The following is a 27,243-nucleotide window of genomic DNA, read 5'->3' as shown; positions in this document are numbered from 1 at the left end:
ACGACTGTTCCGTTCTTCTGATCTTCCTTTAGCTTTGGACATTCTCTTTTGTAATGGCCTATTCCATCACAATAAAGACAGCTTGATGTCGACTTGTCCTGCTTTGATTTAGCATTGCCCTTGGACTTTCCACCTTTCTTGAACGGTCTCTTTCTAGCCTTGAGTAAATCTTTGGCTTCATAGTCCAGTATTATTTCAGCCTTTCTGACAAGGTGAACAAATTCTGCAACTGTTTCTTCTCTTGGTTCACTTAGGTATAGTTGCTTGAAGCGACCAAACCCACTGTGTAGTGAATTGAGCAAGACAGAGACTGCCATCCTTTCGCTTATTGGTGTTCCTAGTAGACTTAGGCGATCAAAGTATGAACACATAAGATCCACATGGAACCTCAGTGGGACGCCTACCCTCTGTTTAGTGCGAAGGAGTTGAACATGTGTTTCTTGGACCTCCATCCTATAACACCTGTTGGGAGAACTAACCTTTAGACCAGACATTGATTCAATCAACTCATGGACGTTCAGGTCCCTGTCCTCCGTAATTCCACGACAGATATCCCTCAGATTCTTGATGAGCGTAAAAGGTTCATAGGCTACAAACCTTTTAGCCCAATCATCAGGGATATTGTTCAGCATGAGACTCATAACCTTTTTGAGATCCGCATCCCAGGCGTAAAATCTCTCAGGGGTCATGTCTCTGGCATAGTAGCTTGGCATGGGATGTGACAGTACATACTCAAGTCCATTGAGTTTGACTACTTCAACTAGCTTAGCTTCCCATTCAAGAAAATTTGTCAGGTTCAGCTTGACCATAAGCTCAGAACCCATGATGATGTTTTGATTGTTGTTTGCCATATTAAAAACTACAATTGAAAAGAATAAACAAATAAATAACCATTCACAGTTTCTCTTAATAAACTTAAATTCTAGCATACATGCATAATTCAATGTTTATTAAGCATTTTATTCAAGTTATGTGTTCCGGCATGTGTGAATAAAATGATTCCAAGATCCTAAAATCATTGAAGAACTAAGCACAGTTTGTCGACTTAATCCTAGAACATCTTAGATAAGCAAAAGCCTTTTGCTAATAGTCTAGAAACTATTCTTGGTTGATAGGTACGTCTAAGAACTTATTAGGTAAACCTATCGATTTTGCCACGACATAAAAGGACTCCTTACTTATATCGTTGAGTTTCACCAAAACTAACATGTACTCACAATTGTTTGTGTACCTTGCCCCTTTAGGACCAATAAGTAACACCTCGCTGAGCGAAAACTATTACTAGATTGATGTAAAGGATATCCAAGCAAGTGTATATTTTGGCATGGCACCTTTTAACTCAATTTTTAAGTTTGGAACTTAAGGCTCTTACTATGTTGGTTAGATTTTAAGTGAACTAAAATCCTTAATCATGCAACATAATCAAGCTTTTGATCTCATGCATTTTAAGACATATTTAAAAGCAATAAATAACTTAAAACATGCATAAGATAAATGTGATCTAGTATGGCCCGACTTCATCTTGAAGCTTTGACTTCAAAGTCCGTCTTGAAAATCTCCGTGGGAGGCATCATTTTCTTCAAATAGGATAAGCTATAACTAATTACAACTATTTGATGGTTCGCAGACCATATTTGAATTGAAAAATAACTTTGGTACTTTAGACCAATTACATTCAAATTAATGGTACGCAGACCATATTTTCTATCCTATTTGGGCCATACTAGTCACTTCATAACTTGCAAAACAGTACATATACAATATATACCATTCACCCATTCATTATCATGAATGGCCCACATAGCTGGTTAGTAAAACACATTATGCATCACGTAAACATTTGCAGCAATTAATCAAGGGCACCAATAATCTACCAATTATTCAGTCTTTATTAATTCTAATCAAGTTGTTTTAACCTTAAGGATTTGTAGACCTAATCAAGAGTTTATGACTAAAAAGCGCTCCCACTTAAACCAATAAATTCATATGCTTTACTAATTTTAAACATAAAAATGTATTTCTAGTCTAACCGGAAACATACAAATTTAATGAAAATTTAAAGCTCATATAAATTTATAATTGAATCCAAAAAGTTTAATTTAATTTCAGTCGTTATTTAAATTAATTCATGATTTTAATTTTAGTAAAATAATTAGAATAAATAACATTTATTATAATTACAATATTCAAAATTAAAATCCAAGAAAATAATTTAAATTATTAATTTTAAAATTAATTAAAATTACGTGAACTGAAATTTTCAAATTAAACATTCAAAACGATCTAATCGTAACGCAAACACCCTACGCATTGCACGCCCATGGGCCGCACGCACACAGCCATTGCTGGCCATGTGCACGCAACCCATGCGCTCGTCGCATAGCTGCTGCATCTCCCATCGCAAGCCATCGCACGCTGTGGTGCTCGCTGCGCGCACCAGCGCTCATCGCACGCGAGCCATCGCTCGCAGTGCGCGCTCGCCAGCGCTCGCTGCGCGCGCTCCATAGCTCGCTGTGCGCGCGAGCCATCGCTAGCTATGCGCGCGAGCCATCGCTAGCTGTGCGCGCGAGCCATCGCTCGCTGTGCGCGCGAGCCATCGCTCGCTGTGCGCGCGACATCGCTCGCTGGGCGCGCGACATCGCTCGCTGTGCGCGCGAGCAACGCTGGGCGCAGCGCTCCTGGCACGCGAGCTTGCGCTCGCTGCGCGCGAGGCTGCGCGCTCTTTGCGCGAGGCAGTGCGCGTTGTGGCGCAGCTCGCTTGCTGCCCACACGCGACTGTCTTGGCTTGCCTTTCGCCCATGCCCATTTGTTCATAGCTCGTGGCCCACGACACAAGGCAGGGCTGCTGCCTTGTGCTCGTGCACCACGCCCTTGCTCATTGCATTCGTGCCGCACGGGCGACGAGCTCCCTTGCTCGTCGTCGCATGCCCGCACTATACAACACCCCTTAAGGGTAACACGAAGCGTCCATTGCTTTGTGCGTGCAAGTTATATGAACGAATCGCATACAAATTTAAAATTTATATTTAAAATTAATGACAAATTAATAAATAATATTAATTTCATAATTTTAGGGCGAAAAATCGAAAATTTATTATTCAATTGATTTCCGATTTACATGGATTCAAGTCTAGGTCATAAAAATTTAAAATTTATTATAAATTTACAATTTTTATGGTGGTTTTTAATCATAGGTTTCTAATTAAATTATAATTAATTATGAAAATCAAATTAATTCTAAATTATTCTAATTTTCAACAAATTAATCATAATTACAAATTAGATTGCATAATTAACAAGGCTAGGCATTCAAACTTGTTAAACATATACAGTAGGTCAATCAAAAATTCAAGATTTATCAACAAGAATCGCAAATATTTAATTTAACATCTTAAATTTACGAAATTTTGCATTCGAAAAACTAAAACCTTCGAAAAGTCATAGTTAGGCTTCGAATTTGAGAATTCTGGGTTGACACAAAAATCACTCGATTTGGATGGGTAACGAAGAAACTGCCGAAAAACTGCGTACGTATAATTAAATAAACGCAATTTGCAATTAATTAACAATTACGAAAATTAATCACCCCTTTTAATTCTTGCAAATTTGTAATATTTAACCATGTTCATGCAATTAGATTATGAAAATAATAAGGGGCTCGTGATACCACTGTTAGGTTATGATACATATGATATTACATAAATCATGCGGAAACAACCATTAACCCAGGATTACATATTATTTACACATAATCATATAGCATAATTTAGATGCATACTCTTTGTTGCGTGCCCTCCCTAGCTGCGCCCGAACCGAACAAGAACAAGTCTTTAGGACTCCAAGTGTCGTCCCTCCGTAGATAGTCCACAGCACGTCCGGATCCGCCTTAAGATTGACCAACTAGAATCGCCCTTAAGGTACTAGAATTTTCGGCACTTTTGAGCAAGATGTGTGACTGAATTTTTCTCTCAAAAACTCACTTTGAATACTTTAAAACTCGTTATAAATTGTGAACCCAGGCCACATATTTATAGGGGTATGGAAAGAGAATTGGAATCCTATTAGGATACGAATTAATTAAACTTAGAATCCTACAAGAACTCTAATTAATTAATTTATCAAATAGAATTAGGAATTTAATCATTAACCGAACTCTGCACGTTTTAGGAATCGTGCATGAACACAAACACTTACGCACACACACACGGCAGCCACGATGGGCCGCCCATGCGCGTGCGTGCGGGCAGCAGCCCACGCAGCGAGGCCTACGCGAGCTACAAGCCCACGCAAGCACCTGCGCGCGCTGCGCGCGCTGTGCGCGCTGCCACGGCCTGCTGGGCCTGGCCTTGCGCTGGGCCTGGCGTGGCCTTGGCTGTTCGTGTGGCGCGCTTGGCTTGCTGGGCGATGGCCTGGCTTCGTGTTGGGCCCTCGTCCGGCAGGCCTCGTCCGATGCTTATTCGTACGATACGCTTCCGATTAAATTTCCGATTCCGGAATTCATTTCCGATACGAACAATATTTAACATTTCCGATTCCGGAATTAATTTCCGTTTCGAACAAATATTTAATATTTCCGTTTCCGGAATTATTTTCCGATTCCGATAATATTTCCGATTCCGACAATATTTCCGTTTCCGGCAATATTTCCGATTCTGGCAATATTTCCATTTCCGATAATATTTTCCGATACGTACCATGTTTCCGTTTCCGGCAACATCTACGACTTGGATAATATTTATATTTCCGATACGATCCATATTTCCGTTTCCGGCAATATCATCGTTTCCGGAGTATTCATTTCTTGCCTGTGACGATCTCAGCTCCCACTGAAACCAAGATCCGTCGATTCCGAATATCCATAGATGGAGTATTTAATGCCATTAAATACTTGATCCGTTTACGTACTATTTGTGTGACCCTACGAGTTCAGTCAAGAGTAAGCTGTGGATTAATATCATTAATTCCACTTGAACTGAAGCGGCCTCTAGCTAGGCATTCAGCTCACTTGATCTCACTGAATTATTAACTTGTTAATTAATACTGAACCGCATTTATTAGAATTATCATAGAATGCATACTTGGACCAAGGGCATTATTTCCTTCATAATAGACCTCGAAGAGACTTGAGACGAACAACGAACTGAGAACTCATTAGAAGCAGTTCAGGTTGATGAACCTCCAAGGTCTTTAGAAGAGCCAGTGGGAGTAGTTCCTCAAAACGTTGTTGCCCCTCGTAAGTCAAAAAGAACTATATTTCAGCCAGACAGATGGACAGGTGTCCTCTTGACTGAAAACTTAGACGTTCTCATATTAGATAGTGATGAACCTATGACTTACAAGAAAGCTATGACGACCCCAAGCTCCACTAAATGGTTAGACGCCATGAAATCTGAAATAGACTCCATGTCTGAAAATCAAGTATGGGATTTGGTTGATTTGCTGGATGGGTTTACACCTATCGGATGCAAATGGGTCTTCAAATTGAATAAAGAAAAAGATGGAATTGTATACATATACAAGGCTAGATTGGTAGCAAAAGGTTACAGGCAAGTTCACGGCGTTGACTACGATGAAACCTTTTCTCTAGTCGCGATGCTTAAGTCTATTCGGATAATCCTTGCGATTGCCGCTTTTCATGACTATGAAATATTGCAAATGGATGTCAAAACTGCCTTCTTGAATGGTGTTCTTGAAGAGACTGTGTTTATGACGCAGCCGGAGGGTTTTGTCGATCAAAAGAACCAAGGAAAGGTATGCAAGCTTAAGAAGTCCATTTACGGACTAAAGCAGGCATCAAGGAGTTGGAATAAGCGATTTGATAAAGCAGTCAATAAGTTTGGCTTCATCAAGAATCAGGACGAATCTTGTGTATACAAGAAGATCAGTGGGAGCAAAATTGCATTCCTAGTCTTGTATGTTGACGACATACTACTTATTGGAAACGACAGTCCTATGTTGGAGTCTGTGAAGACTTGACTTGGAAAGTGTTTTTCAATGAAGGACTTAGGAGAGGCACAGTACATATTGGGCATCAAGATCTATAGGGATAGATCTACGAAGATGATTGGACTAAGCCAAAGAACTTACATTGACAAAGTGCTAGCTAGGTTCAATATGATGGAAGCCAATAGAGGCCATCTACCCATGTCACATGGAACATATCTAAGCAAGAGTCAGTGTCCCAAAACATCTGATGAGCGTAGAAAGATGAGTGAAATTCCATACGCTTTGGCTATTGGATCCATCATGTATGCTATGATTTGTACAAGGTCGGATGTTTCGTTCGCACTTAGTGCAACGAGCAGGTACCAGTCAGAACCAGGTGAGGTACATTAGACTGCTGCCAAGAATATCCTAAAGTACCTGAAAAGGACTAAGGATCAGTTTCTGGTTTATGGTGGTACAGATGAGTTGATTGTTAAGGGCTATACGGACGCAAGCTTTCAAACCGACAAAGATGATTTCAGATCACAGTCTGGGTTTGTGTTCTGCCTCAACGGCGGAGCAGTAAGCTGGAAAAGTGCTAAGCAAAGCACAATTGCGGATTCTACAACTGAAGCCGAGTACATTGATGCCTCAGAAGCAGCAAAGGAAGCTGTTTGGATTCGGAAGTTCATCGAAGAACTCGGGGTCGTCCCCTCTATTAAAGGACCAGTGGCTTTGTATTGTGAAAATAGCGGAGCCATTGCCCAGGCAAAGGAGCCTAGGAGCCACCAGAAGTCCAAGCACGTACTGCGGAAATTTCATATACTTCGAGAGATCGTTGAAAGAGAGGAAATCCAGATTTGCAAGGTTGGAACTGACGACAACATCGCGGATCCATTGACTAAACCGTTGCCACAAGTGAAGCACAACGCACATTTAGCAACCATGGGAATCAAGCATGTTGGAGATTGGCTTTGATTTTCTAAGTATTGTTTTAGAACATTTGTTAGATCTATGTTTAAAACAATTGGCTTAACCACTTCATATTTATGAAATTTATTATTTCAAATTCATATAATTTTGGTTTCGTATTAAATGATAAGTCCATGTGATTCAAATCATTCAAATGGGATGTCAAGATGGATTCTTTGACAAAGAAACACCCATAAGTGAACTTGAATATTGAAGTCACAAAGGATCCCTAATCCAGGTCATTGAAAGGTGAACGACCAATGACTAATGAAGATTAGATTGCAAGTAGATTTTTTTGTTCTGTTTCTTGAACTAGAGTGACTGGATGTCAGAATCTTTTGCATATGTACTTATTGGATCTTGTATCGGATTGACCATGAGAACACTTTAAGAGATTAAAGTCATGTCATAGGTAGTTCTCATTAATGGTGATTAGAACCGTTCCTTAGAACATGAGCATTATGTCTGCTCGTTTGAGAACTAGTTCGCTTTGATGCTAGCTAAACGTCGCACCGTAAAAGGAGGCTATAAAAGCAGTTATTGGGCGTAATATGAATCAAAGTGAGTGTTCATAGATTGCAAGAATGGATTGTCCTCCTATCTTTGATAAGATATGGTGTTGTTGTGTAACAAGGCCTCTCGGAGAGTTAGATACTGTAAAACGCATGGCCGAGCTCAGAATGGTTAAGGCTTAACCTTTTGTAAAAGTTTAACAGTTAAGCTCTGTAATCCGAGAAACGCTTCTGGACCTAATAAGGATGACTTGGATCTTACCTTATGTTCAGTAAGTAACACTAAGTGACAAAGGAATGTGAATGCACACTTGTCTGAATTGAATGACAAGTGGGAGACTGAAGGAAATATGTCATTCACCCAAGGTGCATTAAGTCTAAATACCAAGGTTCAGATTAAATGCGAACAATTAATTCAGTGAGATCAAGTGATCGGAACAGCTATCTGGAGCAATGTTTCCGATCAGTGAGTTCTAATAAATATTAAGCTCACAACTTACTCTTGACTGAACCTACAAAGTCACACCAGTGGCACGTAACAGATCACCAGATTAAATGAATCGGAAATTCATTTAATAGCTTTTCGGGAATTAGTTTTGGAAAACGTATTATACGATACGACTTTGCATCGGAATCGTATATCGTATCGCGGATATTCGTAAGCTGGGCGACACAAATAAATTGTATCGTACGACGGTGATTCGTCGTATACGAAACGATAAATAATATCGGAAAGATATTAATCACGAATACGAAGGGCATCGGAGTTGCCGGCCCGTCGAGCCAAGCACGCAAGCGTGCAAGGCCCAACGAGCCAGCAAGCTCGCGAGCAAAGGCGAGCAGCCAGCCCGCGTGTGGGCGCGAGCACGCAACAGCAGCGTAAGCAACGAGCAACGACGAGCGAGCAGGGCCATGGCCCAGCTGCTCGGTCGGGCGCGCTGTGGGCTTCGGCCTGCAGCGTGTACATGTTGCTGGGCGGTGGGCTGTGGTCCGTGTGCTTGTGTGTGGCCGGTCAAGGCTTATTAGTCTTGGCCTGTTACATCATTAATACAATAGGGCTATTGTATTTTTCCACACAATTCAGAACACACAAGTTTTCCAAACCCTAACCCTAATTTAGAATTACGTTCTTCAGTTTTCTCTCTCTGAGAAAACTGTTCTTCCCAAAAGCAAAAACTCTTGATTGATTGTCTAAGCTACGGTTATCAAGACGGATCTGATCGTGTCGGTGAACCAAGTAGAGGAACGACAAGTGGAGTTCTAAGTTCGTGTTCGTTGACAGATTACTAGGGAAAATACGCTTCGAATGTAAGTTTGCTTAATTTGTGCTTTATACATGTTTCCTGGCTTTGGGGATTGTTTCCGCACATGTTATTATGTTTAACTGTATTCCCCTACAAAATGCAATCAAACTGACACTACTCTATCTCACCTGACCCAGCTCTGTTTGTAAGCACTAAAGTAGTTTAAATGCAACATAGAAAAATAAGGAGTTGCACCCAAGCCAAATCACTTGGGCATACAAGAGCCTTGTTCAGAGCACTAAGAAAAAATCTAGGGAAACAAAGCCGCAGTTTAGGGGGAATGCACTTAACTGTCCGCAACTTTCTCGAAAAAACACGATTAGGAAGATTGATGTCGAAGCAAGTGGGATCATCCCCAGGTAAGAACGATTGAGAAACATCAAGATTGCAAACAGACTCATCGACTGCCCCATCAACAACCAACAAATAAGGCCTAGGAGCGTAAGGATAACAAACCTCATTAAAACTAGGTGTAGGGATCACAACATCATCAATATGTTTACAATTGTTACTAAAAGTGTGAGTGACAAAACATTCACCATAAAGCCAGATGCCAGCCCGATGAAGCGCAGAGTCCAAAACAAAGAATATACTAAAGTCACTCTCAACACGAGTTTTGTGAGAAGCGTTCAAATCAATAGTTTTAGATTGACGATACACCATGTGGTCAATGAAATATTTCTTGATAAGCCCCCCACCACTTCCACTATTGCAACCATCACATCCTTTTAGAGAGCAAGAGATCCGAACAACAACCTGAAAGTCATGATGGAGCATTATTATTATTATTATTTATTATTTATTATTTATTATTTATTAATTATTAATTATTAATTATTAATTATTAATTATTCATTCAGTTATTCAGTTCAGTCAAAAAATGCTTAGAAGAATATCAACCCCCCAAAAAAGAAGAAGTCCTTGTACAGACTTGCTTAAAAGAGTCAAATACTCCGTTTAAGACACACCAATTCTGACAGTTGCCAACCGACAAAATAAGTGTTCGTTAAACCCACACTTCCTGCTGCACAAAACCCCCTTTCCCTTTCCCTTTCCCGTTCCCTTTCCCAGTTCAGAAGATGAAGAAGACGAAGAACAATTCAGAATGGAGAGAGAAATACGCATACCCAATCCTAGGAATAGCCACAATTTCCACAATTCTGTACCTCAATTTCAATGATCAGCTTAATTTCGAATTCCCCATTATTTTTTGGCAGAAAAACATGGGTTTTGTTGGTGTGAATTCCACCAACTTCATCATAATCAACGGCCATGATGATCATCATCAAGATGATCAAAGGGTGTATGTTAATGGGTGGAACTCCTACTGGTTGATGGAGGCGAGTGTGTGGGACCCATCAAGGTCTAAGGTTTCCAAAATGCTCAAGAGAGGTGCTCAAATGGGGTTGAATGTTTGCCGTACTTGGGCTTTCAGTGACGGGCCTGGCCCGAATTCCTTGCAGATTTTACCTGGGGTCTTCAATGAAAGAGTGCTCAAGGTATCTTCTTTAATTTTGTAAATTGACAAAATTGTCCTGTATATCCTGTTTAATTAGAGCTATTAGCATTGTAGCGTTTGTTTAGATATATAGTAAGCCCCATACGGAAGTGATATAGACGGAATTCGATCCAAGGTCATGGTAGTACCTTAATAACTTTACCAACTAAGCTAGATGTCTTCGTCAATATTGTAGTTTCTGATTGTGTTGATTTATACGGAGCCTTTCTGATAGTAGAAATATTATACGGAGTAGCATTTTAAGATTGATGATAAATGGTGAATTATGTAGAGTAATAAGGAACTTCATTTGTGGTTTAAAGAAATGCTTTTTTGCCCTCCTTTGATTGCAGGACTGCTTTTGTATGGTTAGAACTTATTGCATGTCTGGTATAAATTTAGGAAGGAAATACAAAGGAAACAAATAAGAAGGGGAAAGGGTAATGTTAGGTGTTACCATTATCAGTTGTTTGGTACTCCTTATGACTTAGTAATGAATCACTTATAACAAATTGAGGAGTTTTAAATTCTAACCCTAGAAATGAAAGGTATCATGAAATATTTTGGTAATGCTATTGTAAATTGTTTGAAAGCTAAATTTGGAATAAGATATCAATGCCCGTTTCTATGTCTAACGAATGAAGCCCGGCTATTTTAGATTGGGGAAATTATGTAAGAGATGCCTTAAAAGTATTTATTAATCAGGCTTATGCTCTGTGCTGTATCAGAAGTAATGGAAAATGCTACTAATGTTTAACTATGAGTAATTGAACATGGTATGCTTTCATTCCAGGGTTCAAGCATTCTGCTTGCCGAGTACATCACTGGTGAATTGGCGATGAAATCATCAATTAATCAGTAGAGCATTGATCAGATTAAAAATTATGCTCTACCCTAACTATTTGAGTGTACTTGTGCAATTTGTATTATTGGACTTGAGACAAAAATGTGTCTCTTATTTTCTTTAATTATTTTCCTGATAAATTCTGATACAATATTGTGTTTTTGCATCAGGGTTTGGATTATGTGATAGTGGAAGCGAGGAAGAACGGAATACGATTAATTTTTAGTCTAGTAAACAATCTGAATGCATTTGGTGGGAAAGCACAGTATGTGAAGTGGGCACAAGACGCCGGAATCAATATCTCATCGTCAACTGATTCCTTTTTTGCAGATTCAACAATTAAGGGCTATTATAAAGCTTACATCAAGGTACTTGACTATGTTCTCGCAGGAGAAGAGCCCTTGCATGATGCATCTTTTGTTAGCAGGTGTAAACAATTTTATAGCTTTAAAATGAGTGTGTCTGAACTCTCAATTGCCTTTCAGTTAGTGGTATCATAACCACGTACATAACTGCAAGTCTGCATATATGGTAGAAGAACAATAGTTTAGCATGTATTTGCCAAACCTCGTTGCCATTGTGCTGATATTGCTGTCCAAGGTTATAAGAACAGGTGTTTACACTTTAGGTTTTGTTCTTTTCACCTTTCAAAAATATGTTCAGATAAGGGTCGATAAGTTCAAATGTGGGACTGGCTTGCCAAGGTGTATCGTTTGTTGAATGCATGGTAATCAATGATAAATAATGGATTTTTGTTTCAATCTCAATCTTGGGCAGAATTATGGTGCTCAACTATTCATCATTACTTCCGCTGTACTACCGTTAAGCACTTTTACAACTATTTGCTGCTTGATTTATTTCTTAATGTTGTAAGTATCACAACCTATTTATCTCTTGCCTTAATTTCGTAATGTTATAGGCCATCGTAGCGAGAAAGAACTCCTTAAGTGGAGTTATATATTCTGAGGAACCAGCCATATTTGCCTGGGAACTTATGAATGAGCCACGATGTGATTCCGACTGTTCTTCCATTCTTCAGGTAGTTTTTCCATCTTTATTCGGTTTCTTCCCAACACACTGATATTTTGTACTGTGTACCTTATCGGCTTTTCTTGCTTGGAGGGGGAGGGGATCGGGTAATTATCAGGGCTTTCTTTGTTGGTAGGCACAGTGAGGCAAGCTAATGCTACAGTTGGTGTGAATTGTAACCTGACCTCATATATCTCATTGAGCTATTACTTGCGCAACTGTGTCACCCTTGATTCTCCATAATTCTTTGTACTTCTGGCCTTTTGACATCCCGTTTTCTTTGGGATGGAGGGTTACAGAAGATTTAAGTTTGTTTCACATCAGTTGTTTTTCTTAACTCCATGGATAGGCTTGGATTACCGAGATGGTAGCATATATCAAGAGTTTGGACCAAAAGCATCTTGTTACCATTGGTCTTGAAGGGTTTTATGGACCGAAAACTGCAGAAAAATCAAAAGTAAATCCTGGAGAATGGGCTGCCTCACTTGGAACTGATTTCATGCAGAATTCAGCTATTGATGGTATCGACTTTGCTTCAGTTCACGCATACCCTGATAGCTGGTTAGTGAACTATTATGTTTTGACAGCTTGAATATCTGTATTTCTTTTTCTTGGCTAAGTTTTCTTGCTAATTGTAGGATGCCACATGCAAACACAACTGCTAAATTGGATTTTCTTCAGATGTGGTTAGATTCTCATATCAGTGATGGTGACAATATTCTGAAGAAACCTATCCTGTTCACTGAAGTTGGATACCCAATAAATGATAAAGGTGGAGGAATTAGTTATGGAGACACTTCTCTAAAAACCGTCTATGATAGCATTTTTGAGTCGGCCAAGAAGGGCCAAGCAGGAGCAGGGGCCTTGATATGGCAGTTGTTGGTTGAAGGAATGGAGGAATATGGGGACCGATTTTCTCTTGTAGCTTGGGAACAGCCTTCTACCTATAAAATGATGGTAGAACAATCATGCAAGCTAAGTAATATCAATACTGGGAAAAGAAAATCTGCTGGAGAACTCAATGGAAAAGATCCTTGCTCCGGTATTAAGTATCCGTAATCTGTGTAGGATCCTAGACATCTGACATGGGTCTGGATACTTGACAATTCATTTTGGACTGAAAATATTGAATATTTTCATAAAATGCCGTGTCTGATACTTGAGTCCGATTAACATAAATTCTGAAACAAATTATGCAAAATCTAATGGCTAGGCTTAGAAGCCGTTAGTTAGTTTGAAGGTGCCATTATTGATGAATCCAATTAAAGATTGGCTATGATTATCGAGGGGAAAACTGAAGCAGAGCAACAACATGAGGGTTTCTGCATCAGTGTGAATCAAAGGCATGCTTTTTCTCTTTTCTGTTCTCCTGTTTATCTTTTTTACTTGGTATACATTGAAATCTGGTTATAGTATATTGTACTTGTGCGAGTATTATATGTTCTTGCCAAATTCCAATCATACATGTAAACGCTGGAAGTTCAGATTCCGTAAGAGTTAATTTTCTCCTGGGAAAGGGGTGAAAATTTTGTACTTCATTGATAGAAATATTTTGTTTCTTTTTGCATCTACCATTTTTCTGGGCCAACTTGCTGTCACATGATCAACTGCATATTGACCAATTAATAATTTTGAGAGAAAAACTGTCAGTAATTTGCACTTCCTTTACTCTAGGGAAGCATTGATGAATTTGAGCTTAAACATGAATCATGAATGGTTCATGTGAAGAAATGTCTGCAGGATGAAATTTATCTCCATCCTTTGCCCAGTAGTTTAGAACGGGGGTTTGAATTTGCTTATTTATATGGTTTAACTTTGATTATTTACCAAGCAGCAGTCTCTACTCTCTAGCTGTTTTACACTTTTACTGTGGTTTATTGTTATTCTTGAACTCTTCATCATTTCACCTCAATCACCTATGTTGGACATGTATAACTTGATATGCATTTTCAGAAAATAGCAGATTCTGACATTTGGACAATTATCATCTACTCCCTCTGTCCCTTAATACTCGCACCGTTTTGATTTTTTTCCTTATTCACATAATTCACTTTGGCCCTATTTTATTTATAGTATATGAAAACAAATGTTAGTATATAATATATTGTTGGATTCATCTTAATATATAGTTTCAAAATATTAATATTTTTATAAATTTTTAAAATATGTAGTTAAAGATATTGATGGTCAAAGTTGTGCATTGGCAAGCGTGTCCAGTTAAAACGGTGCGAGTATTAAGGGACGGAGGGAGTATCATGTTAGACACTTGAAGCAGAGTCCAAGCACCATAGATTGAGGACCTGATTACAGGGATGGACATTGCCAAGTGGAGTTTCATCAAATTAACATTTGATGATCAAATTAACTAAAATCATACTTTGAATGAAATTCCATCGAATTAACATGAATCTGTATTGCCTACACTGAATACTGTATTTGCAGATTCAACAAGAAATCGTTGGGATATGATTAAACCAGGGCTAGGAAGCTGCTGGAGAGGGCGAGACACTCAACAATCAACATGTGGGAGTTTCAATCAAGATTCATGGAAGCCAAAACAGGAAAGTAAGTTATTCTTCTCTATTAAGACAACTGAAAATGACATTCAACTTTATAATAGGCTAGACAAAGGGGGAAAACCTGAAAGATACAAAGTGACAAAAGTACAAAAAAAAGGGCAATTGATCTACATAGCACAGCTGCACCTGCACTTTGACATGCACTTCTTGCAGTCAGATAGCTTTGGGTAACCATCATTGCAGTCACACCTCTTTATGCACTTTGTCCTTGAAGTTCCTGCCCACAGGCATTTTGCCATGCAGCGTAGTGCTGTAACACAAGACGGGCAATCGTACTTCATCCTTCTCAGAATGCAGTCTTTGCAGTCAGAGCTGTCATTCGGACATGCTGATGCCGGTAGTATTGCCAACCATGAAATCAGCAGCACGGCTAACATGAAAGACTCTAGTTTAAGCTGCATCTTCGCTGTCTTGCCCTCCATATATTCCTTCTTCTAATAGTTCCAGTAATGTGATGCCTCTTTCAACAGAAATCTGTTTATGTGAGTAGATATATCATATATATGCTCCTTTGTTTTTTCCCTCTAATTATAGTGCTGCATGGGCTACTGCAGCTGTAGTGGGCATTTATTTAGTATGAATTGCTTATCCACCATTTGTAGCAAAAAAGAGGGGTGTGGGGGTTGTTTGCTTATTTCTATGCAGATGTTATTACTATTTGATTGACCTAATTGTTTCAACTCCTGTACATGACACATAGGCTTCTTTACAATTTCTAAAATACATGTAAAAGTTTGATGGTGATTATTGGTATTTTAACAAGTAAAACTTATGTTAGGATCGTCTTTATTTCTTTTCAATTATTTCCTATCTGAAGATTATGATATTCGAGAATGTTAAAAAAAAAGAAAAACAATTCCCAAAAGTTTCTCTTTTCGTCCTCCACAATCACAACCGTTGATTTTGTAAATGGACCATCTATTTCTTTTAGAAAATGGAGAGGATCTCCTCACATAAACCTCAATTTGATCAGTAAAACAAACTTCGAGTTTATAGGTTAGGAAAAGAGAAGAGAGCAGTTAGTAAGGGCATTGTTATTTCCTGCTCGCTTTTACTTGAAATCGTCCATAGTTACCCTTACATCCAATCTTTGAAGGTAATTTAGAAATATTAGAAGGTTTTATGGTGTGAAATGTTGGTAAATTGTTAAAATTTTCATTTTTAACTAGGATTAGTGGTCCAGGAGTCTAATTGATTAGGACATGACTCTGCAAATCAAGATCACCAGTTTACCACTTATCATGTTACTCTAACTAGACTGAGTTTTTTTGTTTTTGTTTTTGTTTCTTTTTCCTATTTATATTTATATTTATATTTTTGTTTTCGTTTTTTTTTTTCCTTCTCTCATTGATGTTGGTATACTCCCTCCGTTCCTTAATACTCGCATCAGTTTGACCGGTGCGGAGTTTATGACACTTGAATTGACTTATTAATTTAATGGGTTAGTAGCTGATAGTGAGGTATTTTTTTTAATATAGTTAGTGGGAAATGTGTAAGGGTGGTGGGGGTGTGAATTTTTAAATAATTTTTTGTAGGGAGTACGAGTGTAGGTGGGTTGGTAGATAAGTGTGAGAAATAGTGTATTATTGATAAAAAAATTTCATTTACAAAAGCGGTGCGAGTATTAAGAGACAACCCGAAAAGAAAAATGGTGCAAGTATTAAGGGACAGAGGGAGTATTTCATTAAATAAATAAAAAACCATGTTGTATATAAAAATGTAGCCTAGGAGAAATTCTGTTAGATTTCATAATTGCTAGATTTAATTCCATCTCTCAACTACCTTATGGAAATGTGCATCTTATCAGTTTGAAGCAGCAAGCCTGTGGACTGTGGATGTGGCCAGTGTTCAACTTGTTGCATGTAGTAAATGCAGTCTAGCTTGGCAATGGCCAATTGGACCTCTTCACTCTCATTAACTAACTTGGTTGGTTCTATATCAAAGAATAGAAGAAAAAGATAAACGGATTAAGTTTAAAGATTATTAAACTCACATTTTTCTATTGGTTTTAAGATAAAATTCACTCGAATTTATTTTCATAAGTGGTTTAATGTTGTGGGAATATTCGGGTGCACCTAAAGCTAAGTGTACCCGAGCGTGTTTTTATTCCTCTTTCGACCGAGTGAGGGAAAATGGGTGGGTGGGGGGACCTCTCAAGGTGCATCCGAGTGTAATGTAAATATATAGTGTTGCCTCTTCATAGGCGGGTCGGACTGTTTTATATGTAGGGAATGAATGATAACTAGGAGAAGTGTTGAGACTTCGTGTATGTTTACGGAGTTTTTCTTCTCTTTGTCAATTGATTTTGGGATCTAACTTTACGTAGCATAGTGTAGTACTGCCTCCGTTTTAAATAATTTTTACACTTTTCGTTTTAGTCATTTTTATAATGTTTTTTATATTGTGTTTTATTATGGACATGAAAAATTACTATCTTACTTTTCATAACCCACAACATTAATTTACAATTTTCCACTCAATTTCCTTTATTCATTATTTTCTTACACCCAACCACTTTTATACACATTTATCTTATTTCATCCGTATTTTATTATATTCACCCACCTTTTTACACTCTGTCTCTCTAATCTTACTATTTTTACACTCTTTCTCTCTAAATCTTAATACATATGCAAATATTAACTATAAAAATTATTTTGAAATGGAGGTAGTATAAGTTTACACTTTTACAAAGCTTATCTTCTTTCACTTTCATAAGCACTATCCTAACCACCCAATACTCCCAAAATAAATAATCAGGCTAAATGTTGTCCAGAAAAAGGTCTCTCATTAACCAATTTACACGTTTAAGTTTCAATCATACAGATGAGACATTTAAGCTAGTTTTCAGCAAAATGTTGAAATCTGTTGATCAATCTTGTACTTCGTATTAATTATTATAGATCCCAACAAAGTTATCAAATCTTCATATTTGGTAGTTTTGTTCATTGGTGCACAATTCAAACATGTCAACAGAATTTCATGACGGAGTCAATTCCTCATACTCAGATTCATTATCACCATCCATTCTACTCTTACTGTTATTGTTGTCATATGGCTACTGCTATTTCATTGTCAAGAAGCTGCCTAAAGGCGTACCAAGGCTGATATCTCTCCTTGGTGTATTCTACATTCTGTATCTCACCCCTTGGTATTTCCCTACCTCTATCTCCCTTCGAGGGTTGTCATCTTTCTTTATTTCTTGGATTTCCTCTTTCAAACTCCTACTCTTTTCGTTTGACAAAGGTGATCTTATCCTTTGTGATAGTTATGCAAACTTTGTGGTTGTCGCTGCATTTCCATTTAAAGTCAGAAATAAGTCAAGTAGTAGTAGTACTGATAATCTGTTTTCAGAAAATGTACTGCAACTACTAGCACTAGCAATGTCAGTATCAATTTTCGCCCTTTCTTTTCGCAATGCAGTAATGTTTCTCCTAGCAGTTTTACTCGTCGTCCATCAAATGTTGCCGCAGTTAGTGCCACTACCTATCCTGAAGCAACCCTACAGAGCTACATCACTTCAAAATTTCTGGGGCAAGAGATGGAACAGAGTTTCTTCAGACATACTGAGACACACAATATATGATCCAACTCGGAAACTACTAGAAGGTTCCACAAGGGTTGGTCTTGGTCCTAGTAAGGTGGTTGCATTGGTTGTCACACTTGTGGTATCCGGGATCATGCATGAGATAATGTTCTACCACATGACTTGTGGGATGAAGCCCACTTGGGAAATTACCAACTTCTTTGTTCTACAAGGAATTTTCATGGCTCTTGAGATGTTAGTCAAGAGGTTTTGGGTTCGAACCCTAGGATGGTCACCGATCCATCCGGTTGTTTCGGTGCCATTAACGCTTGCCTTTGTAATATCAACTTCCTATTGGTTGGTTTTTCTCCCTGTTTGGAGAATAGCAGGGAGGGGATGTGATAGGAATGGTGTATTTGGTTCGTAGATTTTTGGTATAAGATATGGCCAGACCTGTTCAACGGGCCGGGTTCGGACTGGTATAAAATCGTATTATGTTCTGATTTGATTTATGTTTATTAGATAAATAAAAGTCATTTGGAACTTTGGTTTTAACTACCTTTCAGGGCTTATGTCCATAATTTTAACTGTAAATAACTACCTACATTTCATGTAGTCACGGATCTCAATCATGGGACTGGTGCAAAATCCATTCCTTTATTCAATATAAGATGATTATTTCTCCAGAAAAGATTTCAGTATTAATGCATTGCTTAGATACCGGGAAAATTACACATTCATAGTTACACTGTACATCAAATTAAACACTGTGACTTTCAATTCACTAAATATATACTCAACTCTTAGGCTCCGTTTGGTAGGGCGTAAAACGTTTTCATGGAAAACGATTTTCCTCTCTTCAATCATTTTACGTTGTTTGGTTGGGTAAGGGATGGAAAACAATTTTCCATAACTTTTAAGGTGGAAAACCCTTTTCCATTGGAAATGGAGGGAAACCACTTTTCCTCCTTACCTCCTCTCCTTTCTTCCCCTCAATCTTCACCATCTTCTCCCATTTTCCTTTAAGGTACCAAACAAAGGAGAACTAGTTTGAAATTGTGTTTTCCCTTGAAAAATGTTTTCCATGGAAAATCATTTTCCAATGAAAACGATTTACGCCTTACCAAACGGAGCCTTAAAGGAGGCCATAGCCTACCTTGGCACTCCACTAGCCTCGCCACTGCAAGTGGCTAGCTAGCTCAACAACAAACAACGAATGAAAAAAAAAAATCACAAATATTATGAATTAGGGGCTTGACCGATTCAAGTCATATTTTAATAGCAAGAACTAATAAAGAATATCAATTCTTCCTCTTGTCTTCTACTCTTCTCTAATATCAGAATACTCTGCTTATCAACAAACTATAACATATTTTTAAGAAGTCGGAATAGAAAGAATTCAATCGATTAGAGAGGCTTTTAATGAGCCACTCCGTATAAAAAGTTTTATACAAAGAAAATATGCAATGAGTAGTAATATCAATACATAAAATGATCAAATCCATAACTAGACACAACAAACAAGCTAAGCTCAACAACAAACAACAAACAACAAACAACAAACAACAAACAACAAACAACAAAGAAAACAAATAAAAATCACAAAATGTTAGGAATTAAATATGATCATCATCCATGAAGCCTGCTGGCAATAGCCCTTCCGGCAACTGCCCTTCTCTTGTTGGTTCCCTATAGCGATACAACCATGAAACCACAACAAATATCACAAGGTTTATAGCAGCCATTGAAGCTAACACCCAGTAATAGTTATCTACTCGGCTCGCATTCAATGTGCTTTGAAACCAATTTGTTCCAGTTCTCCCCTCACTAATCTTCCCTACAATTTGGACTAACGCAACACTTCCCATAACTCCAAGGCCATAAAAGCCCCTCCCGAAAAGGTTAAAGTACTTGACCATTGATTTAGGAGCTTGATCTAATGAAAACCCATAAGCCATCAACCGATGAATCCCATCGAGGCAACCAAGCAACACAAATTGAGGTAAAAGCCAAAAGATAGTCATAGGTACTCTTTCATTAGGCCTATCAATTAAGCCATACCTCATTACAACTCCAAGCCTTCTTGTTTCAATCTTTGCTGCTGCGATACAAGAGAGGGTTGCATACATTATCGCAACTGCAATTCCAATTCGAGGAATGTAACGTCGACTTAGTGCAAATGTTGGCATAAAGCCGGTAGTGAAGCTTTTCCTAAAATGGTCATAAAACCAAAAGAAGAGTATAAGAGGGGCTTTTGCCTTTCCTACTCTACGATCCAAGTTGTTTGCTTGCTCCAGAAAGAAGGTAGCACCTACGGATGATACAATCCCACAAACTATGTAGGTCATCCATATGGGTATTGTACGTATGAATATCTTCGTTTCCTCGACTTCTGTTACTTTGCAAAGGCTCCATCTCTTCTTCTCTTGTTGCTCTAACGCCGGCTCGGCTTCAATTATAGCAGCCTTGTCGAGACACCTGAAACGTGTAACAATACAAGTTTAATACACTACAATGAAGGTTCCGTGTATGAACGCATATTCTAAAATTATTTTACTATCTTTTTATAATATAGTAATTTCCCTAAGTTTACTACATAGTCAACAAATTTTCAACATACTCCTTTAATTATGTACAAAATAATATAAGCAACTTCCGTCCTACTACCTAATCATTATTAAAGACTTTCATTTCATATTCTTAATAGGCTAGTTTGACTACAATGTTCGGTATACTCCGTACTACGGAGTATGTATGTTAATTTGACCAAAATATTAAGTAAATAATCCACGTGTTCTTCCTTTATTAATATATCCATTTGACTAAAATATTATAAAAAAATTCATTTTTTGCAAACTCTGTATTATGTGGCATATATTATTTTCATCATTTTTAAATATGTATTTTTTTTTCCGTACATAAACCATTACTAAAAGATGTTAGAAAATTTTAGAAAATAAAGTAAATATGTTTTAGAAAAGAATTTTGGCGGAAAATTTTTGCACCATTAAGTGATCAACATGTGTCATTCTTAATGTCTATTTTAGTAGAAAGTAATAGATTGAAATTTTTGTATGTTTTTTACCCGAGGCCTTTAGTGTGAGGCAATAATTCTTGTTGAAGTTGGAGAGGATCAGTTTTCTCGTAAAGCTTATCAGTATCCTGTGGGCGGGAGCAGAAGCTCTTGGAGGAAGCAGCGAAAAGAACACGAAAGATAGTAGTCAAGGGGCTCCCTTGAGGCCTTGAAACCGGGTTTCCGACCCCTAAACAAACCCTCAAGATCAAGCAAACAAGGAAAGAAACCACACCAAGTATGGCACAAATTCCAAATAAGATAGCCCATGGCTTAACAAAGGCTGCTATTATAAGCGCGGCAAATGCAACCAAATGAGTCCGACACCACCCTGTGGAACGTCTACTACTAGTAGTGTCCTCCTCTGCTTGCTCCTGCGCAAAGGGCGTATAACAAGCAGAGAGCGAGGCCATTCCTAATGCAGTGAAGACGAGGCCTGAGTAAAAGAGTTGTTTTTGCTGCTCGCCGATGCATTCAGGCCTGTATTGAGTGCAATTCCCATTAGATTTGCCCAACACTGGTGGTGTTGACATCCATATTAAACCAAGTCCCTACAATTATTATCAACATTTGGTACAAGTTCATTAGTTAGATATTACTTAAGTTGACCTTAATAATATAAGCATATATAATTATAAGCTTAATAGTTGGATAAGAATTAAGGCGGCTTCATACAAAAGTATTATAGGAATTACTACTAAATGCTCGATCATTAGTTGGATAAGAATGATGACAAAAGAGTTGAAATATTGAAATGAACAAGAACATTAATTTGTTTAAATGAAATATTTTACTTTGGTATTTGTTTTAAAAGTTAAGTCAATACTATGCAGTTAGACCTTATATATATTTTCACTTATTTCAAGAAAAATAAGTTCAGATTATAACATCATACTACAAAAATTTGTATCTTTTATGACAACCTAATTAATAACGACGGGAAATGATAAATCCAAGGAATAATTTCACTTCTTCCAAGGAAATCAACTTTAAAAAAAATGTGGATTTCCTTGGAAGAAATAAAATTTTCCTTGAATTTATCATTTCCCAATAACGACGGGTAAAAATCCCGTCGCAGAATAACGACGGGTAAAAATCCCGTCGCAAAAGGGCTTTTGCGACGGGATAAGAACCCAACAAAGACGGGAACAACCGTCGCAAATGCCATTTACGACAGGTTAATGACGAAATTTTCCATTAACGACGGCCCCCTTTTTATGACGGGTTTACGACGGAAAATCCCGTCGTTACTCAACAATTATTGGCCTTTAACCCCGTCATTAATAGTACGATTTCTTGTAGTGTCAGTTCACGAAAATAAAATTTCTGAAATTTCAATTTACATAAATAAATTTCGATAAGTTAATCCTAATAGATAAGTGAAAGTTAAATGAACAAAACGCCGCATCCCTAATTAAATTCCATCTTCCCAAAATAAATTTCATTGTCCGGAATAGACCTGGTTATCGGGCGGGTCGGGTCAGGGTCGGGGCGGGTCAAAAGAGGGTCGGGTATTAAAAGGGTCATTTTTAACGGGTCGATAATGGACGGGTCAAAAGCGGGTTGCGGGTCAATAGCGGGTCATTAGTGGGCGGGTCAATAAACGAGCAATGAAAAATGAAAAACAAAAGAGCCATGTGCAAGTACAAGTGAATACGAAGCTATACACGTAATTTTTTGTATCATTACTATTTTAATTTTTAAAATAATTGTAGTATAAGTTTGACCCTATAATGACCCTGTCCAATAAAGGCCCTGTCCAATAAGAGCCCTGACCAATAAAAGCCCTATTAACTTGACCCTAACCCTATATCCATTGGACTACCCTGTCCAATAACCAGGTCTAGTCCGGAACCAATACTAGCTTCTCTCAACAAGGTACTTGACTTGCTACCCTTTCAACTTCTTAGATGAAAAACTGTCGATCAAGAGTAGAAATAAGCTAAGGTAAGGTGACTTACAATCATGGAGGAGAAGCTGCTAAAGATGACGACGAAAGAGTTGCCAAGGAAAGCGTCAGCAAGATAAGCGAAAACAATTGGCAAAATTTTAATGAGGCCCATCCATATATTGATAATTCCAGCTGCATGAACTATTTCAAGCTCCCATACATCGGTTAAGTACACCATCAGTAGCCATAGTATATAGCCGGAAAACAAATTCACCCATTTCTGTATATGTACTGCATATATTCAAAGGGAAATTTAAATATAAGTTAATCAAAAAGAGTCACCCAAAATGAATTAAGGTGTCCCAGTAGACTAATAGAGGTGTTAACAAGCCGAGCCTGACCTATTTTATAGATTATTATATTGTGTAACATAAAGTTAACAAAAGATTCAAATATACGTACTCAATTTTCCTATATACTCCATCTTTGAATTGATTAGCTCTTTTGCAGTTTTGGTCCAAGTTCGATGATAAGCTAGCCGCCCTTTTTCACCTATAACACAATAACATGTAACAAACTAACCATTACATATACATTTGCTAGAATAAGAACTTGTGAAAAATATTTTCAAAGAAGAAGATAATTAACAAGGATGATTGCTATATAATTACCTACTATACTGATTGATTGGTGTACATAAAATTAGCAAATGAGGGTATTATATATATAAGCACCTTAATCTTAAATTAATTGAGTTTCACATGATTTCTCCTAGGATAATTATTCATAGGAAAACAAGGCGGCTAATAACCCACTATGCCAAAATAATAAAACTAAATTTCAGCTAATTGCAAGTTGCATGTGCTATATTATAAAATGGACTATGTATTACGTACTACGTATGAAATTAAATTAATACGTAGGAGTATGTAATAATTGCGAATTAATTAATGGTTTAGTAGTGGTTTGAATTTTAACTTGACACGTTTGTCAATGCCCAATTAACTTTAGCGGCTCTTAATAGTTTTAATTGTGTGATATTTTTAAAATATAGTTTGGAAGTTCAAGACAAATCTAATTAACGATATCAATCGTAATTTTGTTTTTCATTATGTATAAATAGGAACGATAGTCAAAAATCAGTGGATAACTAGTGTCAAAAATTAAAATGGAGCAACTAGAAAATAAACCGATGAATGGACTAGATATTGGTAATGTAATACAAAATTCAGGTTGGCACTTGGAAGGTAGCATCTACTTGAATAATTACATTAATACAATATGCTTCAAATGGCGATTAAGTATGAAGACCCTATTTTTTCCGACCATTATGGTCATTTTATACGTAAAACTTTGCATACGTTGGAATCAAAGTTTGTTCTAGTCTTCTTTTTAAATGAATTCATTGATTTTTTTTTTAAATAATAAATAAACAAGTAAATGATGCGGTGTTCTTCGTTCAAGTGTTTAACAACCAGAATGGGCTGGATTTGAAAACAACCAGAGTGGCTGGATTTGAAATAATAGAGTGGCTGATGTTTATGTTCTTGGGTCGAAAAGGCTGCTATCAAAATTTTGGACTCAAGCCATGCACATATGTTAATTGGTTAATGGTTTCAGCTTGTGCTAGTTAATCCATTGGGCTATGTTAGTTTTCATTTTTTTTTATACGGTAAGGAAAATAATACACAAACCGTTATGATACCCTTCGCTCGAGTTAGACTCCTAAGTTGTCCTCCTGTAGAATTTTACAAAGTTCCTGACTACTATGCTGAATATACATTGAATCTGTAACTAAGTAACCCACATTAGCTATTCAATTTGCCGCCCTATTAGCCTCTCTGGAGATATGCTTGATTGTGAATTGATCAAAGCTCTGAAGCATGTTCTGAATGACTTCTATAATATTCTGCAATTTTCAAGGGGTCTTTCAGGTGCCTTTGATAGTGTTAATGACAAGGAGATTTGTGTTATTGGGTCGAAAAGAATGCTATCAAAATTTTGGACTCAAGCCATGCACAGATGTTAACTGGTTAATGGTTTCAGCTTGTGCTAGTTAATCCATTGGGCTTTGTTAGTTTTAATTGATTTAAGCTAAGTAATTCATGAATGTTTGTTTTTTAATGCGAATAAGCTAGCCACAAAAACGGGATGAGAATCGATCTCATGATCATTTGGAACCGGAATGGAAGCTCTAACCAAGTGAGCTATCCCTCACTATCCAGTAATTCATGAATGTACATGTACGTATTACGTAGTATAATGTATTTACCTTAGTAATTAAGATTGAATGTTTTCATATGAAAGGTTACATTTTCCAATTTTAATTTTCTTAACTAGTTGTTGGCCCAGGCGCTAAATATGTTTACGTAAAAGATCGTGCAAAAAAACTTAGAGCAAATGCAAACATATTGTCAATGACCAAACTTGAAGTTGCAGATAGATAGAAATACAAATATTGTTATCGTCAATGAAAAAAATTCGTAGTTGGGGAGCCGAGAGTACAAGGCATTAAAAACATCAATTTGAAGGCAGTTGGGCTAGAAAAATTATTTCATAGATTGCTTACATTGATAGACTTAAATAGCACAAATTGTAATGAACTTTAATTTGTAACACCATCTATTTCCCCCAGCACGCAAATGCAACTTCATTTGTTAAATCATTGTTAATCTTTAGACATCAATAAACATACAACCAAAATAAACCCAGTTGGCATTCCATCAAATGTTATGCATAAAATTTTGCACAAAATAGACATTAATATACTGAGCATTCTTGTTCAAAGTGTGAACTAATGTGACACATGAGACTACGTACATTCATGTCAATTTATCCAACCATGCATGTAAATCGTCATAATCCACGGTTTCCATTACATATCGCACCTGATGGTGCGTTCACAAGATGCAAACAAAATTTTTTAGGTAAATTTCCTTGAAATCGTAAAGCTCTCCCCACATTCAGAATATGTTGATGTTTTCTCTCCACTCTACCATTTTGTTGAGGAGTCCCAACACATGACGATTCAAATAACATCCCATGCATACTTAAAAAAATAGCCTTGCAAACAATTGAATTCCGTACCATTGTCACTCCGAACAATCTTGATGACTTGATTGAATTGTCATTTAATCATAGCAACAAAATTAAGAAACATCGACTCAACCTCTGTTTTATTGCTAATTAAATAAATCCAAACACCTCTAGAAAAATCATCAACAATTGTCAAAAAATATTTCGCTCCACAAGACGAAGGTGTCTTGTAACGACCCCACAAATCAATATGAATCAATTCAAACATTCTACTAGCATGGCTATCACTTATGGGAAAACACTCTCTACATTGCTTTGCACGAGGACACACATCACAAATTGTATTATTCTTCCTAATAGTATTACTCACATGAGGAAGTAACTGCAATATTTTCTCCGACGGATGTCCCATACGCTGATGCCACAAGTCAACCACACAATCCACTGCAAAGACCCTCACTCGCGGAACCCCACGGAAAAAATATAGTCCTTCTTGTCGGTCACCCACGCCAATCACCGTCCTCATCGAGTGATCCTGAATAACACATATTTTGATAGTAAATTGAGCCGACAATTTAAATCGTCAAATAATTGAGTTACAGATATTAAATTGCAGTTTAATTTAGGCACAAATAAAACATTATCCAGGACTAATCCACCCTCTAATGTTACGGATCCGTATTGGTTTTAATTCGCCGTTTGACCATCCGGTAACACAACCGGACAATTTCCAGATGTCGTGATATTTCTCAAAATCGAATGTTACCCGTCACATGATTAGAGGCTCCGGTGTCAACAATCCATCGTAATTCTATATGACCTTGCAATCTAGGCTTAGGCTTAGACAAAATGTCCATAATTTGTTGTACTTGGACGCTCGAAACACCCTCTGCCGTGAGTACCTCCTTACCTTTAGCAATTGCTAAGACAAAAAATATATGTTTGCCGTACGTACTCCTTGCCTGTTCCTCAATGTCCAGCAATCAACTTTGATTGCCTCCCACAATCTCCAATAATAAAAATATGATTGCCGTACAGCTCTCCTGTTTCTCAA

The 27,243-nt window shown here is 37.5% G+C and overlaps 3 protein-coding genes across 3 annotated transcripts; 2 read left to right on the top strand and 1 right to left on the bottom strand.

The window, feature by feature from the left end:
• The first annotated feature begins 9,667 nt into the window (after nucleotides 1–9,667).
• On the top strand, nucleotides 9,668–13,651 carry LOC110778424 (mannan endo-1,4-beta-mannosidase 6). The gene is made up of 5 exons (XM_021982984.2): nucleotides 9,668–10,212; nucleotides 11,226–11,423; nucleotides 11,975–12,094; nucleotides 12,434–12,645; nucleotides 12,723–13,651. The coding sequence occupies exons 1-5, from the start codon at nucleotides 9,793–9,795 to the stop codon at nucleotides 13,141–13,143; spliced, it is 1,371 nt and encodes a 456-aa protein (XP_021838676.2). The 5' UTR covers nucleotides 9,668–9,792; the 3' UTR covers nucleotides 13,144–13,651.
• Nucleotides 13,652–16,846: 3,195 nt separating this feature from the next.
• Nucleotides 16,847–18,744, top strand: LOC110778419 (probable long-chain-alcohol O-fatty-acyltransferase 1). The gene has a single exon (XM_056828294.1). It carries the CDS (start codon nucleotides 17,630–17,632, stop codon nucleotides 18,614–18,616), a length of 987 nt encoding a protein of 328 aa, XP_056684272.1. The 5' UTR covers nucleotides 16,847–17,629; the 3' UTR covers nucleotides 18,617–18,744.
• A 1,061-nt stretch (nucleotides 18,745–19,805) lies between these two features.
• Nucleotides 19,806–23,880, bottom strand: LOC110778423 (protein NRT1/ PTR FAMILY 5.5-like). Its single transcript, XM_021982983.2, has 5 exons — nucleotides 23,825–23,880; nucleotides 23,616–23,705; nucleotides 23,224–23,444; nucleotides 21,275–21,813; nucleotides 19,806–20,667 (listed from the first exon to the last, which is right to left on the bottom strand). The coding sequence occupies exons 2-5, from the start codon at nucleotides 23,635–23,637 to the stop codon at nucleotides 19,806–19,808; spliced, it is 1,644 nt and encodes a 547-aa protein (XP_021838675.1). The 5' UTR covers nucleotides 23,638–23,705; nucleotides 23,825–23,880.
• Between the last annotated feature and the right edge of the window lie 3,363 nt (nucleotides 23,881–27,243).

Source organism: Spinacia oleracea, chromosome 5 (genome assembly GCF_020520425.1).
Source record: "Spinacia oleracea cultivar Varoflay chromosome 5, BTI_SOV_V1, whole genome shotgun sequence".
Taxonomy (NCBI): Eukaryota; Viridiplantae; Streptophyta; class Magnoliopsida; order Caryophyllales; family Amaranthaceae; genus Spinacia; species Spinacia oleracea.
Note: the sequence above shows the minus strand (reverse complement) of the source record. Positions and strands in the feature narration are given on the sequence as shown.